A 14,025-nucleotide genomic window follows, 5' to 3' on the forward strand; every position below is an offset into this window, starting at 1 on the left:
CTCTCAGGTTAGTAGAAAGCTGAACTTTGAGCAACATTTTAGGCCTTTATTTCATCCATGTTTTCAGGATGCATTATTTTAATCCGTCATCCGAAAAAAAAAAAACCCCAATGTTTTGCACAGAAACTTTGCACACTGAGTGCAATGCATTTTATTGTTCTGTCTCTTGCAAAAAACGGCAATATGAGACAAAATGTTAAATGTCCCTCGCTCTCTCCACTGGAGTTACCTCCCTGGCTGGCATCACTCTCACTGAGTTTTGCCTTTAGCACCGCAGCTGAAGGGGCTGAGCTGTCCTCTCTCTGTCTACACACTTTCAGTTTCTCTCTCTCCCTGTGCAGTCCACATCCTTATCCTCGTCATCATCATACACCCGAATATTATATATAAATGGAGCCATCTCAGTTATGAAATGATTCTGTGCACTCCGCTCCTCTCTTGTTGCGGATTTGTCCTGCTGCCACATTTTCTTCACTGTTTCTTGGTCAAACAACTCTCTAAAAGCTTTTGACATATGTGAAAAACGCATAAAATCAAACCTTCTCCAAAGACTTTAATGAGTTTCAGCGTCGGTGTGCGAATGTGATCAACACAACATGAGGTTGTTTTACGTTTAGGCATGAAACAATATCTGACAAAAAAAATGGACTCAGTGTGCAAGGGCCTTTTCTCTCCATCTCTGAAACACTTATACAATATAATACAATATTTAGAGGTGTTTTGTTTATTGTCAGACTGTTTTTGATAAGTCCGTCTTCTTTTTTTAGAGTTGCTTTGCAGTGGCGGCAGTTGTTACCAATGATGGAATACCAACTTTCCCTGCAGGATTTTCCACCATTGAATCAAGCTTTCACCAAAGAAATGTGCACACACATCTGCATCTGCAGAACAGCCAATAGGGACGCAATCTCTCTGAAATGACCTGTGATTGGGGAAAGTCTCCCGACACTGCCCAGACTTTCTAAAGCCTGAAAACACAGCGAAGAGAGGAGGTGCAGAAATCTAGTTTTCTCACAGTCTCTTTGAATTACAATATACTCAAAGTTTAAAATGGGATTTTTGCCCTGTGATGTCGAATTAAAACTGCTTACTGCAGCTTTAAATGTCTCTTTTAGCAGCTTCAGATTGAGAAAATAAACATTATTTCACACTGCGTGATAGCACCCCAATATAAAACAGTATTTGTAGAGAATATTTGCTCGTTCCAAAGTTTTTTAAATGCTTATACTATGCACAATATTTAAAACCAAAGGCATCTCTTTTATGGTTACACAGTTACTTTAACACACTTTCCCTGTCATGTTTGGTATATCTGGAGTCTGTAATATTTATAACATTTGAGGTAAAGTTCTGTGGCACTGAGCAACACATGGCCACGCAATTAGTTGCGAAAAGGTCCTCGCTTTGTGTTGAAGATTAATAAATTAACTTGATAAACTACATGATTATATGAGATTTCAGTGTGGCTGAGACTCATTATATATAATAACTTTCCAGCTCTCTGTTTTCTTCATTTACACATTGAGATTAATAACATAAATTGTTGCAGATGGGTGCAGAAATGCCACCCAGCCAACATGCAGACCATGCCAGCCTCTTTAGATCTCTCTATCTCCTATTTAATAAACACAAATTATTTTAACTTAAGTGAGTTAACCGGTATGGGAAAAGTGCTGACTAACTGCTGTATAATTGCTTGAATTATTCTGTCTCTTTTTTTCTACATTTAGTCTTCTTTATACCCCGAGGCTTCCTGGACTGCTGCGATGAATCCCATTCCCCCAACACTGGAGCCAATTTCTGTTTTGTTTCCACTTTATTTCTTCTAGTACTTCCCCCCGTCTGGTTTTCTAGTTTCCTCCACTCATGGGAAAACTGAGCTCGTACATCATTACAGTCAAGTTCTCCCCAACGTTTTTCACAACATCCAACTGCAGTGAAACAATTTTTCGATTCTTGTTTTTATAGCAGAGCTTTTGTATTGCACAAAAACACTTGCAATGACCACACTTGGATAGGCACATGTATTACTAGAAATGCAAATGATTTGACAGTCATCATAAACCCTCAAAGCTGAAAACAAAGTGCTGACATTAACATCTCTTATACTTATAAACTTTTCTGCTTAATCCTAGTTTTTTTAGTTTTTTTTGATAGACAAGTTTTTCCTTTTCTGACAGTTACACGTACCGCTTCATATGAAGTCAAAAGTAGGAGGACGTTGGCTTCAGGTTCAACATGTAGCAGTTAGTTTTCGGTGATTTGAGTGCTGTAGATTTGTTTGGAAAAATTGCATGCACCACTTAAACAAAATATCAACAGATACAATGAAGCCCTTGTAGTGACACCTGCATTTGCTACACAATCTTGTGCCCCCTTCTTAATTATTTCAGTCTATATTCAGTCTTACAGTGGAGCCAAAATTTGGCCCAAATCTCTTTTATTTTACGCAAAGGTTAAGGGCCAGCTTTTGATTTGACAGAACTGTATAAAATGTTGTTAGACCACGCCAGAAATTAAAGTGTCCTTTTTCCAAATGACATATTCAAGGGTGGCACTAAAAGCAGCTATCATGAAGAGGGAGGAAACATCACATTATTTAAATTTGGAGTAATGCTGCACATTCTCAGAGAGTTTCCCCTGGATGACATTCGGCTGTTCACATGAGCTATAGTTGAATAGTTTAGACCCAGACTTCCTTTTTCATCTCCTCACAGCTGGCCGGCCATGGCGTGATTTTGGCATGAATGTCAAATTGTTGGTTTTGTAAAGTTACAGAAATGGCCTGACACAACTTCTTTCTAAATCTAAGGTGTGAGGGGAGAGAGTTTCTGAATCTATGTGACCGTCTGACGAGATCCTCCTCCTAAGATGCATAGTGGCAGCTTGACCCAGCTCGGGTTTTGGGTTTGAACGTGTTGAGAATTGGAACAGAATTTCATATTTTTGCCACATTGTATATATATTTAAAAGCAAAATTACTATTATAATGCAGTATAGTATAAAACAATATAATATACAATAAATATTTCTTACACACCAAAAAGACACATCTTATTACTTACAGCTTTTTAACAATAGACAACCATTTTATGGTTCATTAGAAAATGTGACACATTTTTAACCCTGAACTTTAAAAATGCTCATTAAATGATTATGCCAAGTTAATGATATTAAACATGTTTTGCAAGGTGGGAGAAAATAAATAGTAGGCCGTAGTTGTGATTGGTTGTCAGTCTCTATGTCTACATCTATGATAACATTTTCATATTGAAATGCATTATTGCTACGTTTTCATTTACACCTAACGTCCACATTACTCCGTCCTTTTGGAATCCCTTAAACTGAGAAAGCTTTACTCATTTTTCTCCACTCAAACTTTTTTTTGATAACTCCAGGGTTGCCTTTAGTCTGGATGAGCAGAAACATAGACTTTTGAAAACGATGAGGCAACCATGTTTGCTTCCAGATTGGGTCTCAGTCACGTTTGTCAAGCCAAAACATGATAGCTAGGTGTACAAACTTTTTGTGATTTCATCCTTCTTGTCTTGGTCCTTTTCGTCCATCGCCATGGCTTCTTCTGGCGATGGTAATGTTCCCGTCCAGTACCGCTCTTATACGTTGTCATACTCACTTTGCAATGACTCCCAATCTGTTTCCCGCCTCTTTGGCTGTCTTATACTCATGTGGTACTTTCATCAACAGTCCCACCTCATTGTGTGCCAAACCAATTGAATCTCTGGTGTTACTTTTTGCCGTTTCTGTCGTATTTTCTGTAGCTGAACAGTCAGAAGCCCAGTGTTCATGAATGGTCATGAGATATGTGTTTTCAGACGTGTTAGTATGGACACGGATTATTTCTGAAACGGTGCTAAAACGCTTTTTTGTACGGATATTATTTTCATTTACAATGAAAACATATTAGCTGCGGCCTTTATGTCAGCCCTGTGATTGACTGCTGTCCTGTCCAGGGCGCACTTTGGCTCTCACCTAATGTCAACTGGGATTCCCTTTGCAACCGTCAAAGATAAGCCAGAATAGCTAATGTATATATGGATGGATAAAAGTCTAATGATCGGCTCCTCCATGAGCGTACCATATATGGTGTAGAATTCGTTGTGCATTGAAATCATTAATCCAAGGTGAATAGAAAAAAAAGAAAAACACTGACGTGGCTTAAAAATTACCCAAATTCCCAGCGCTAAGCTTCTCCCTCCCCTCTGTTTACTGCAGGCCCATCAAGACACAGCAGTGTGTCACTGTGGATCAAAGTCAGTGGTATCAGCCAGCAAGCACACAGCGCAGAGGGATGGAGGGATGGCAAAGAGACCCTCCTCCCCTTGTCCCATTATTACACTCCCACAATCCTCTGCTGCGTGCATAGCGGAAAAAAAAAGCAAGAAAGATGGAGACGCTGTGATAGAGAGAGTGGAGGGATTTTGACAGGTGGGAAAAAAGGAAATAAAGCAGCAGAGAGAAGAGAGAGGATATCATGCACACCCTCCACCCCTTCATTATTTTACTGTTATAATTCTTAGTGCTCAAAAGCCACAGAAATACTCTCAAAGAGGAGACGGAAAATAGAGTGTGGGGAGAGAAAGAGAGGAAAGTCATTTGTATTCAAATCCAGAGCTAATACGTCAAGTAAGTCTATTTCATGGGCAAAGCTTCCTGTGTGTGTGTGTGGAGGAGACATGCTCTACTGCAGCACTTTCCCTATTGGAAGTCGCCTGAGCCGCTACAGGCACTTTCATCGGCACAGAGCGAGAAAACAGAGGTTTCCTCTCGGACTCTTTGGTTAGAGTGACGCGTCTGTGTGAGACTCTATTGGCAAATAAATCACCCTAAATGTGCCGTTAGCAATGCTGGTAATCAAGGTTCTCTTGAGCATTTGGCTGTGTCATGTTATTTGTGAGAAAAGGATGCCACCTCCCTTTTTGTACATGGTGCACATGCATGACAAGACATGGAGAACTCATGTGTATATTGGAAACAGTGGAATGTGGCCAGATTGCAATAAGACAAAGTGGAAACACCAGCCAAGAAAGCACTGACTGTTGCAGATGCCTCTCTCCTCCCCTGCTCATATGCCCATCTCTCTCTCTCTCTCCATCTGACAAGGAGGCCTGAGGGTTTTGTATCCTCTGCTGTTTGATTTGCACCGAGGGGAGATCTTGTTTGTTCTCCTCAATGCAGCATTTATGGTTTAAGATTCTCCTCACGACCTTCTGCTGCTCCTGAGCAACGGGCTATCTGTCTCCCCCGAGCGAACAAACAAGAAAAGAACAGTGCCGTCGCCATGCCGGCCAGGGGGGACCTGCAGCTCTTTTCATCCCACCAATAAACAATAAGATATGGGGGTGGGGAAGAAAGGACAGGAGTAGCCAATGTTTCCTTTATGAAAGCTGGTCAACACGAGCATGTGGGATTTTTTTATGAGGCAATCGGCACTAATGAGGGCTGAATACGGCTCTGGAAGGTTTGTGTTGTCAGAGCTCCACCTTGTGGTCGTACAGCAGTAGTTTTGGACCCAAGGTGGTGACTAGTTTCACTGTGCTTCAGTCATATTTCATTCATTTTAACTCTTTAAAGTCTTCACTAAGAAAAAGTGATGGAAAGAAGAGGCTTTGCAGTTTTTATGTCCTGAAGGCTATAACCACAAAAATCAGTGTTTACTTTTTTAACAGGTTTTAAAATAAATCAAATAAATACTACTAAAGGATTGTGATGACAGGTTCTGGTAATTGAAAATAGAAAGAAGAAATCAAAATTACTATTAATTTACTGTTATAATGCTTGTGGTATGTTAGTATGCCAACATATATATTAATTTCTAACCATGGATTTAGTTGTATTACCAGTACTAATATTATTTTCATGCATGTATTCCAGATATTTATCACTATAGTACTTTGGAAACATCTTAGAAATGGGGAAATATCATATATATATGTAATTTATTTAATCAAATATATATAATTGAATAACATTATATATATGGTATGAATAACAGTGAATAAACTTCCTTTTTTTATTTCATAAAAAGTGTCAATTTACAGTCTTGGCATCCCTGCTTTTACTATAAAAGGACAACTCAACTGTTCGGTTGAGTATGGCTTTAGACAACAACAAAAAATACTTTGACATCATTTCACCGTATATCTGACTGACAGCATTAAATGTATCCTTTAACAACAGTAAATCATCTGAACCATTTAGTAGCGCAAGTTTAAAAAACAAATTGACACTCATCAAGATAAAGTGACACAAAGTGCACTCTAAGCGGTTGAGCAGTACATTAAAGGGTTAATTGTCTTGTTTTCACTGTATTTTCCAACACTGACTGGCTATTTTCTGTCTTTTTATCTTACCCTTCTGATCCCTCTTTCTCCTCTCCTCCTTGCCTTTATTTTACCACTCCAATAATCATTGTTCTGGCTCTACTTTCTGACAATCCCCTCCTTTCATTCCTCTTATGTTTTGCCATCCTAATCCTTCCAAACTGTCCCCGCAATATTCTCCCTCCTCCTTCCACCTCCCTCCTCTCCAAGATCATTATCGGGTCGAATCGTTGGGGGAGTGTGGTGGTTCTTCACTCTCATCATCATCTCGTCCTACACTGCTAACCTGGCTGCCTTCCTCACTGTGGAGAGGATGGTTTCCCCCATAGAGAGCGCCGAGGACCTGGCCAAGCAGACAGACATCGCCTATGGCACTTTGGACTCTGGCTCCACCAAAGAGTTCTTCCGGGTGAGTTGGTGTTGCAGGGGTTAAAGGTCTGCAGGTAGGGGGAGCACATCTTTTAGACATCACAGAAAAGGCTGATCGCGTACTCTTCTTAGTAGGAACCCGAGGGAGCTTAGCAGGTCTCCATGGCAACCCTGTGTCCGAGAAATTAGCATTTTGTAGTCCAAACTCGTTTTGTCAGATATGTTTAAGAGGAAATGTACTTGCTGCCCTTGATGATGTTCAGTAGCAAAGGTTTTCCAGCTGAGGGAAGTTATACATTTTTGGAGTGCACGTGAGTTGTAAAGAGGTGGTCGAGGTTGATGTAGGCAGATAAGATAAAGCTTTATTGATCCCCCACCCAGGGGACATTCACACAGAAACAGGTTAGGAGGTGAGAGAGATAAAGTTCTGTTTCATTAAAATAAATAAAAAACGAAAGAAGAAAATTTTATTAAAGCTATATACAATGTACACGTTAAAAAATGTACAGTATGAATAACAAGCACTATATACATAGTAGTATAAAGTACATAATGTGTGCAGTATATGGAATATACATACACAATACAATACTATGAAATATAAACAACTGAAATTATAATGATATTAAACTTTGATATTGTTAAGATCTAATCCATTAATATTACAACTTTTTTTTTTACTTTATTCTTGTAATATTACAACTTTTTACTTAACATAATATGACTTCTTTCTTATTAAATTACAACTTTATTCTTGTAAATTAAAACTTTTTTTTTATCAAAATGTTAACTTTTTTCTCAGTCGGTCCCTAATACTCCTTTGTAGAAAAGGACCTTACAGAGAAATAAAATGTTTTTTTTACCTTTCGCTTGATTCGGTTTGTTAGTCCTCCTGCAACAACTTAACTTGCAGGACTTCAGAACGAGACTTCGTCAGACATAATAATAATCAGACCAATACAGTAAACATGCTGGCTTACAAAATGTAGTGGAGCAGAAATATGAAATAGCATTAAATGGAAATAATCAATTACAGTACAAGTACCTCAAAATTGTACTTAGAAGAATTTTTTAAACACAAAAGGACTATTTGTGTATCAAATATTCACCACGTGTTACCTTGAATATGTAAAGAACGCTTTACTTTTGCCTGAAGCATGCACGGTGAACGAAGAATTCAGGGGCGAACATTTTTCATGAATTGAAGTCATAGGGGACCACGTTTAACAACAGCAAAACTATATCAAAGTCCAGTATAATCCAAGTCTCTTTATCCAGTAATTACCAAACACGTGCATTTGTGTTAAGAAGTTACAGTAAAGCAGAGTTCAAACGCCTGCATGTGCCCAAACTGATGATGAATGAGACTGTTTGTGCTGACGTGTTTAAACTTTTTTTGTGAAATGCTTGTGCTAGAGAAGTACTGAGCTCAAGACTGGATAAATAAGACTTGGATTATACTGCAGGATATTTGTGAAAGCTTATAAACGGATGCTTATATATAGTTTTACCATTATGAAACACGGACAGCATTCATGTCAATTAATCTTCACCTTTTGTGGATGCTCAAACTGTTGAGGCATGCAAGAAAAGTAAAGTTTTCCTCAAGAATTCAAGGTAGCACTTGGTGAGTAATTGTCATACAAATGGGCATTTTGCGGGTAAATATTCCTTTAAGTACAGTATTTGGATAAGTGTACTTGGTTACATTCAACCACTGCATATAGTTCTGTATTGCTTGCATGTATTTGGTAAGAATTTATTTTAGTAAACGAGTTATGCCAACTTTTAAACTGAAACTCCACGTTGTACTACCATGTTGTTTGCCGATGTACTGTCTCCATCTTCCCCACCTCTCATACTACGTCTACCTTTGAACCTCCAACCTCCTCAAAACCCCACAGCGGTCCAAAATCGCCGTCTACGAGAAGATGTGGGGCTACATGAAGTCTGCAGAGCCCACAGTCTTCACCAAGACCACGGCTGAGGGCGTGGCGCGGGTCCGCAAGTCCAAAGGGAAATACGCCTTCCTCTTGGAGTCCACCATGAATGAGTACACAGAACAACGCAAGCCATGCGACACAATGAAAGTGGGAGGAAACTTGGACTCCAAAGGCTACGGAGTAGCTACCCCCAAGGGTTCACAGTTAAGGTGGGTGGAATAGTGTAACAATATGTTTTACGTGTTGTTATGGTATTCCACCTTCCCTGGTGTGCCGCCTTTTGTATCTTTATCTGTCTCCACTTACTTTGCTTGGTGTGGGTGGGTGGGGCGTTACATGTGTTTGGTGGAGGGCAGAAGTAGTGGCTTTTTGTCATCTGTGTTTGTTGCATGCATGTGGGGGTCACCGTGATCATGCAGGGGTGGTTATTTCATTTTTCTTTTCTTCACAGCTCTCCACACCAGGTAAATCTTTGTGCTTGTGCTTGCTGTTTGGGCAGATTTGTTGGAATGGCATGCACGAGTAAACTTCTGAAAATGTCCTATTTAGAAAACGCCATTTGAGATAATCTGCATTTTTATATACAGATGTAATTAGCGGAGAGATGTTTCGCTACTGCTACTTCAGCTTTCCTTCATGGTTGACTGGTTCTTTCTTTTCAACTAAGTGACTGAAATAGTGTTTTGGGAGCCATTTGAATGCTCAGCCCTGGGTAACTCTGCCAGACTCTGTCACTGCCTCCCGCACAGAGTGGAATTTACAGACCTGCCAGAGAATACAGTGTCATTACTTTGGGGAGTTGCACTTTCAATCCGCACACTCATCGATCAAAGCCCGCCGGCAAGGTCTCACTGAAGGGAATGGATATATATACTAAAGGCAAAACTTCACAGGTGTGTGTGTGCACATCTGCAGACCAGTGGAGAACAGCTCCATGATTGCTTTTAGGCCTGTGGAGAACATGTTAGAAAATTCAAGAGAGAGCAGTTTTTTATAAAGCAGCTCAGCTGTATAAATGGAGAACAGTGGAGTAGTGCAATCATTGATCATATGTAATCAGAGGGTGCATTGAAAACGAGTCAGACGTTAAGGTTTTTAATATTAATATAGTAATTTGTTCCACAGAGTTTCTGCAAATCCTCAAAAAGGCATTGAAATTATTAATCTAAAAATAAGTCCTAATTGTTAGTAAAGCAATCTTTCAGAAGTCTTAAAACATTTTGGGACATAAGAAGTAGGGTTTTATATATGTTTTTTTTTAAAGAAAAGATAGTCCTTTATTGACCCCGAGAGGGGAAATTCAAGTTTTTCAGCAGTAAAGAGTAAAGGTCATATAGAATAACATGTAATAGATAAAAGATCAATACACTGCACAAAGATCAGTACACTGTACCAAAAATACAAATCGAATAAAATGAAGAGGTACAAACAGAAAATAGAGGTACAAAATAAAATAGTTTTTTCTGATGATGCATTATAAAATCAAAATAATCAATTCAAAATAAATGGTAACATCTGGGATTTGTTTTTGTTAAATAATTTACCAAATTCCTCTTCTTAAACTCATCATGGTAGGAATCTAGGCAGTGCGATCTCGCATGCAGAGAGAAAACACAAAATCACCAAAACAAAAAACAGCCAGAAATTGCAATATTTTTGGTTGGTAAACCAAATAAATTATGATAATATATTATGTTCATTGTCCTCCATGTTTTCCACTCTAAAAAGTAAAAAATAAAAACACTTGGTCTGGATAATCTAACATTTTCACAGGACAAAAAAATCATGTCTAACAATAATTGACCTTCAATTTGGGCTGTAAAATTGGTTTTAAATTTTATTCCAAGTGGCAATTAAAATCTTAAAAAGTCTTAAATGTAACTTTCCTTACACTGTACGAACCCTGGTTCAAACTCCTCACAGCCAGAAAATCAAACCCTATTTTCTGTAAGTTCCTCTGCACATGAAGCTCAAAGTAGAGCAGAGTAGCGACTGGTTTGTGTTGCAGCCAGGCTGGTGCCAGTTTTCAGCCACTGCTTTGACCAGGAAGAGTCCCTGACAGATCACGGTAGTCCCCCCTCCTCCTCCAGGCCTCTATCTTGGTTTATTTGGGGGATTATCATCTTCTGTCAGCGACTTGTCCGGATACCAGCGAGGAAACACACCAGCAACATGGAGAGCGGGCGACATTGTTGGTCAAGGCTGTTATTTCACATGGCTCCGCAAACATCACCAGCTAAAACTGAATATCAGCTGTGTCGCTTTGTCTTTCTGATCCATTTCCATTTCTGACTTTTTTATTTTTCATAATGATGCAAATAAATTAAAAGGATCAAAACGCACGCTGAGGCAAATCTCTCTCTATCGTCAGACATCACCACGGCAGCCTTCTAAAGGAGCCATGAAATTATAACGCAACACTTATTTTAAACGGCTTTTCAGAGACATTTTATGCAAGTCAATCACGATTTTCCAGAACAGCTTAATGCTCAGAAATCCTGTGAGCTTTGAATTGGCTGACGTACATATATTATATACATGTGTAAAACAGGTCCAAATTTTATGGAGGTGTTTGGTTCTCAACATGCTGGCTGGTGCAGATATTCTGGGACTGCCATTACCGGCTGCCAGCATTTTGTGCCAGTATTCAATCTTTAAAAATTGGCAATTTATGTGCCAAAAAGATTTTTTTTTTAAATTACTCAGTTAAATATGGTGTTTCCTATGATTTTGTCACTTTGAATGTAGAAAAACATGATGTGACATTTACATATCTGCCTGCATAAATTAATTCAGGGTTGTTTTTTTCTATAACCAGTAATTCTCAACTTTCATACACAACCTCAAGGCCTGAAGATTTAAAACTATACAATCTTTGGTCATACACAAAAATAATGGACAAATTGAAGTTTGATCAGATGATGGCGTTTAAGGCAAAGGAAACAGTGTGTCTGGCTTAAAATATGTCACAATCGATCAAGTATATGTTGAGATATTTCACTGGATAATTCAAAACTTGCTAAATTTAAAAGTCATGGGATCAACAGTGTCTTAAGTAATCATCCTCTGGCGACCATGAATGTCCATTTAATATTTGTTATCCAGACTGAATCATTACATCAACAGATATTAGTATCCCAAATGACATGTCGCTAGAAGAGCTTAAAACAAAAAGAAAAAAATATGCAAAAGTTAGAAAAAGGAAGGAAAAAAATATTTTTTATGTAATTTTTGCAGCAGAAAGATATTTTTTGTCTTCTTTCCTATTTAGCAATCTAACGTTGGTGGCAGATTTAACCAGATAGCCAGCCCGTTCTCATTCCATAGCAACAAATACCGACACTTTATCACATCCCTCAGCGTGTGATATCAACGCCAAACGCACCCTTTGACATGTTTATGGGATGCATCTTGCTTTCTAACTCCAGTGTAAACCCATCAGGGTAATACCTGATGATGACAGCAACTGAGGTATGATAAAAAGTGAGAAGTCGTCATAGGTTAGGGTAACACAAAACCTGACTTTCTTCTAGGAGACCGCAGTAGGCATACTTATTTTAACCCAAAATATGATCTCTTTTTCAAAACTTCATCAAATAGTTTTCATGGGTTGCAGTGTTGGCTGGGCGTCACAATGGGGTGCCCTGTGCGTCGCTATAAGATGCAGAGGGGTGTGATAAAGCATTGATATTTCACGACCTGCAAATGAGAATAGGTTACATTAGCTAGCATCAGATAATGCAAATGCTAAAACTCTGTTTTATGTCTTCAGAATATTTTTTAAGCTGATTAGTTTTTAAAACCAGCAAAAGGTTTCAAATATGTACACGATGGCTACATATAAATTATCATTGCTTCATAATTTAACATATTTTTAACTAAATGGAAAAAAAAGTATTAGCTCTGGAGTGTATTGGCTTGTTAACATTATTTTACTTAAACCAGCACATTAAAGTGGAGAGATTTGTGTTCAGTGTGTGTTCGGGTCCCGGGATGTAACCGTTTAGAGCATTAACGCACTTTTCCACCTTTGTCCCTCTCTTACTGCTACTCCTCCCTCCTCCCCCTCCCCCTTCTCTTCCTTCCCTCCCAAATTGGACAGCATACTCACCCCCTCTCACCAAATATGTTTTATCGTTTTCAAGAAGTGCAGTTAACCTGGCAGTGTTAAAACTCAATGAGCAAGGCCTGTTGGACAAATTGAAAAACAAGTGGTGGTACGACAAAGGAGAGTGTGGCAGCGGAGGCGGTGGCGAGAAGGTTAGCCGCTATGTCGCTATGCCCATGTGACCTTGATGCGGGTAAAAGAGAAATGTGTTTTGTTGGTAACAGGAGCATCTGCCGGGTCGACCCAAAGAACTGCTTCCAAGTGACAAGGAAATGTTTAATCTTGAGAGGAGAGCGAGTACTGTTGAGGCAAAAATATTTGCTGCACTGCTTACAAATGATAGACGGCAATTACTTAGAAACTTAAAAATTAATGACACCTTCCTTAAAAAAAGTAATCGAATAAAACAGCAGCCCCATGTTGGAGGTTTGATCGTACGTCTAAACTACATTTTCTGAGCCAATAGTTTTGGGTTGACAGTACTAGCCTCTGTTTGTTGTAGAAAAGGTCCCGGCAGTATGTGCCCGTTCCAGAAAAGCGATGCAGCCGGGGCCCCACGCATATATGTCTGTTAGCTCAGCCCCTTCCCCTTAATAACTCCCAAAAAACCCGACCCTTACAGAGAGCTATCACAACTGACGAGCAAAGAGACATGTAGCTTAAGTGGGGCCCCTTCCCGGCTTCGTCACTTTGTGAAGAGTACTGAGCTGCTCTTGTTGGGCTTCTTCTGATTGAATAACATAAAATAACATGTCCTATGATGTTATTTATGTTATTTTCCCCACCCCACCCTTCCCCGTCCCCCGTGATTTGAAGAACGCCTGTAAACCTTGCCGTATTGAAACTGAGTGAAGCAGGAGTCTTAGACAAACTGAAAAACAAATGGTGGTACGATAAAGGGGAGTGTGGACCCAAGGACTCGGGAAGTAAGGTCAGTCTCCACCAGCCTGGGAGCCTCCCCTCCTCTCTTTGTCTCTATGCACACTTTTATAACGCTGGCTGTACTGTTCTGTTATTACAGCAGGCTGGCTGACATGGCGCACACACACACACACACACACACACACACACACACACACACACACACACACACACACACATAACACTCTGAGAAAGAGCGAGTGACAGACATGCAGGTAGAGACTTAAGGCGTAGCCTGAGGGATACAGCATGACAGAAACAAGGAATGGTGCAGCGCTAACAGTTTTACAGCAGCTAAGCTATGTGTTGCAAATGCAGATGAAGGCTCACACTCACATCGGCT

At 39.5% G+C, this 14,025-nt stretch overlaps 1 protein-coding gene across 2 annotated transcripts in view; it reads left to right on the forward strand.

Annotated features, from left to right (window-relative positions):
- gria4b (glutamate receptor, ionotropic, AMPA 4b) overlaps positions 1 to 14,025 on the forward strand; it is a 146,262-nt gene that overhangs the window by 125,131 nt on the left and 7,106 nt on the right. Inside the window, exons 12-14 of one of the 2 annotated variants that reach the window (XM_042498982.2) lie at positions 6,552 to 6,750; positions 8,615 to 8,862; positions 12,799 to 12,913. In XM_042498982.2, coding sequence (XP_042354916.1) covers positions 6,552 to 6,750; positions 8,615 to 8,862; positions 12,799 to 12,913 — 562 coding nt within the window. Of the gene's footprint in view, positions 1 to 6,551; positions 6,751 to 8,614; positions 8,863 to 12,798; positions 12,914 to 13,577; positions 13,693 to 14,025 lie in introns of both variants that reach the window. The other variant, XM_088088939.1, reaches the window with a different exon arrangement.

The sequence above is a fragment of the Plectropomus leopardus genome, chromosome 15 (assembly GCF_026936395.1).
Source record: "Plectropomus leopardus strain MGB_pleo_1.0 chromosome 15, ASM2693639v1, whole genome shotgun sequence".
Lineage (NCBI taxonomy): Eukaryota > Metazoa > Chordata > Actinopteri > Perciformes > Serranidae > Plectropomus > Plectropomus leopardus.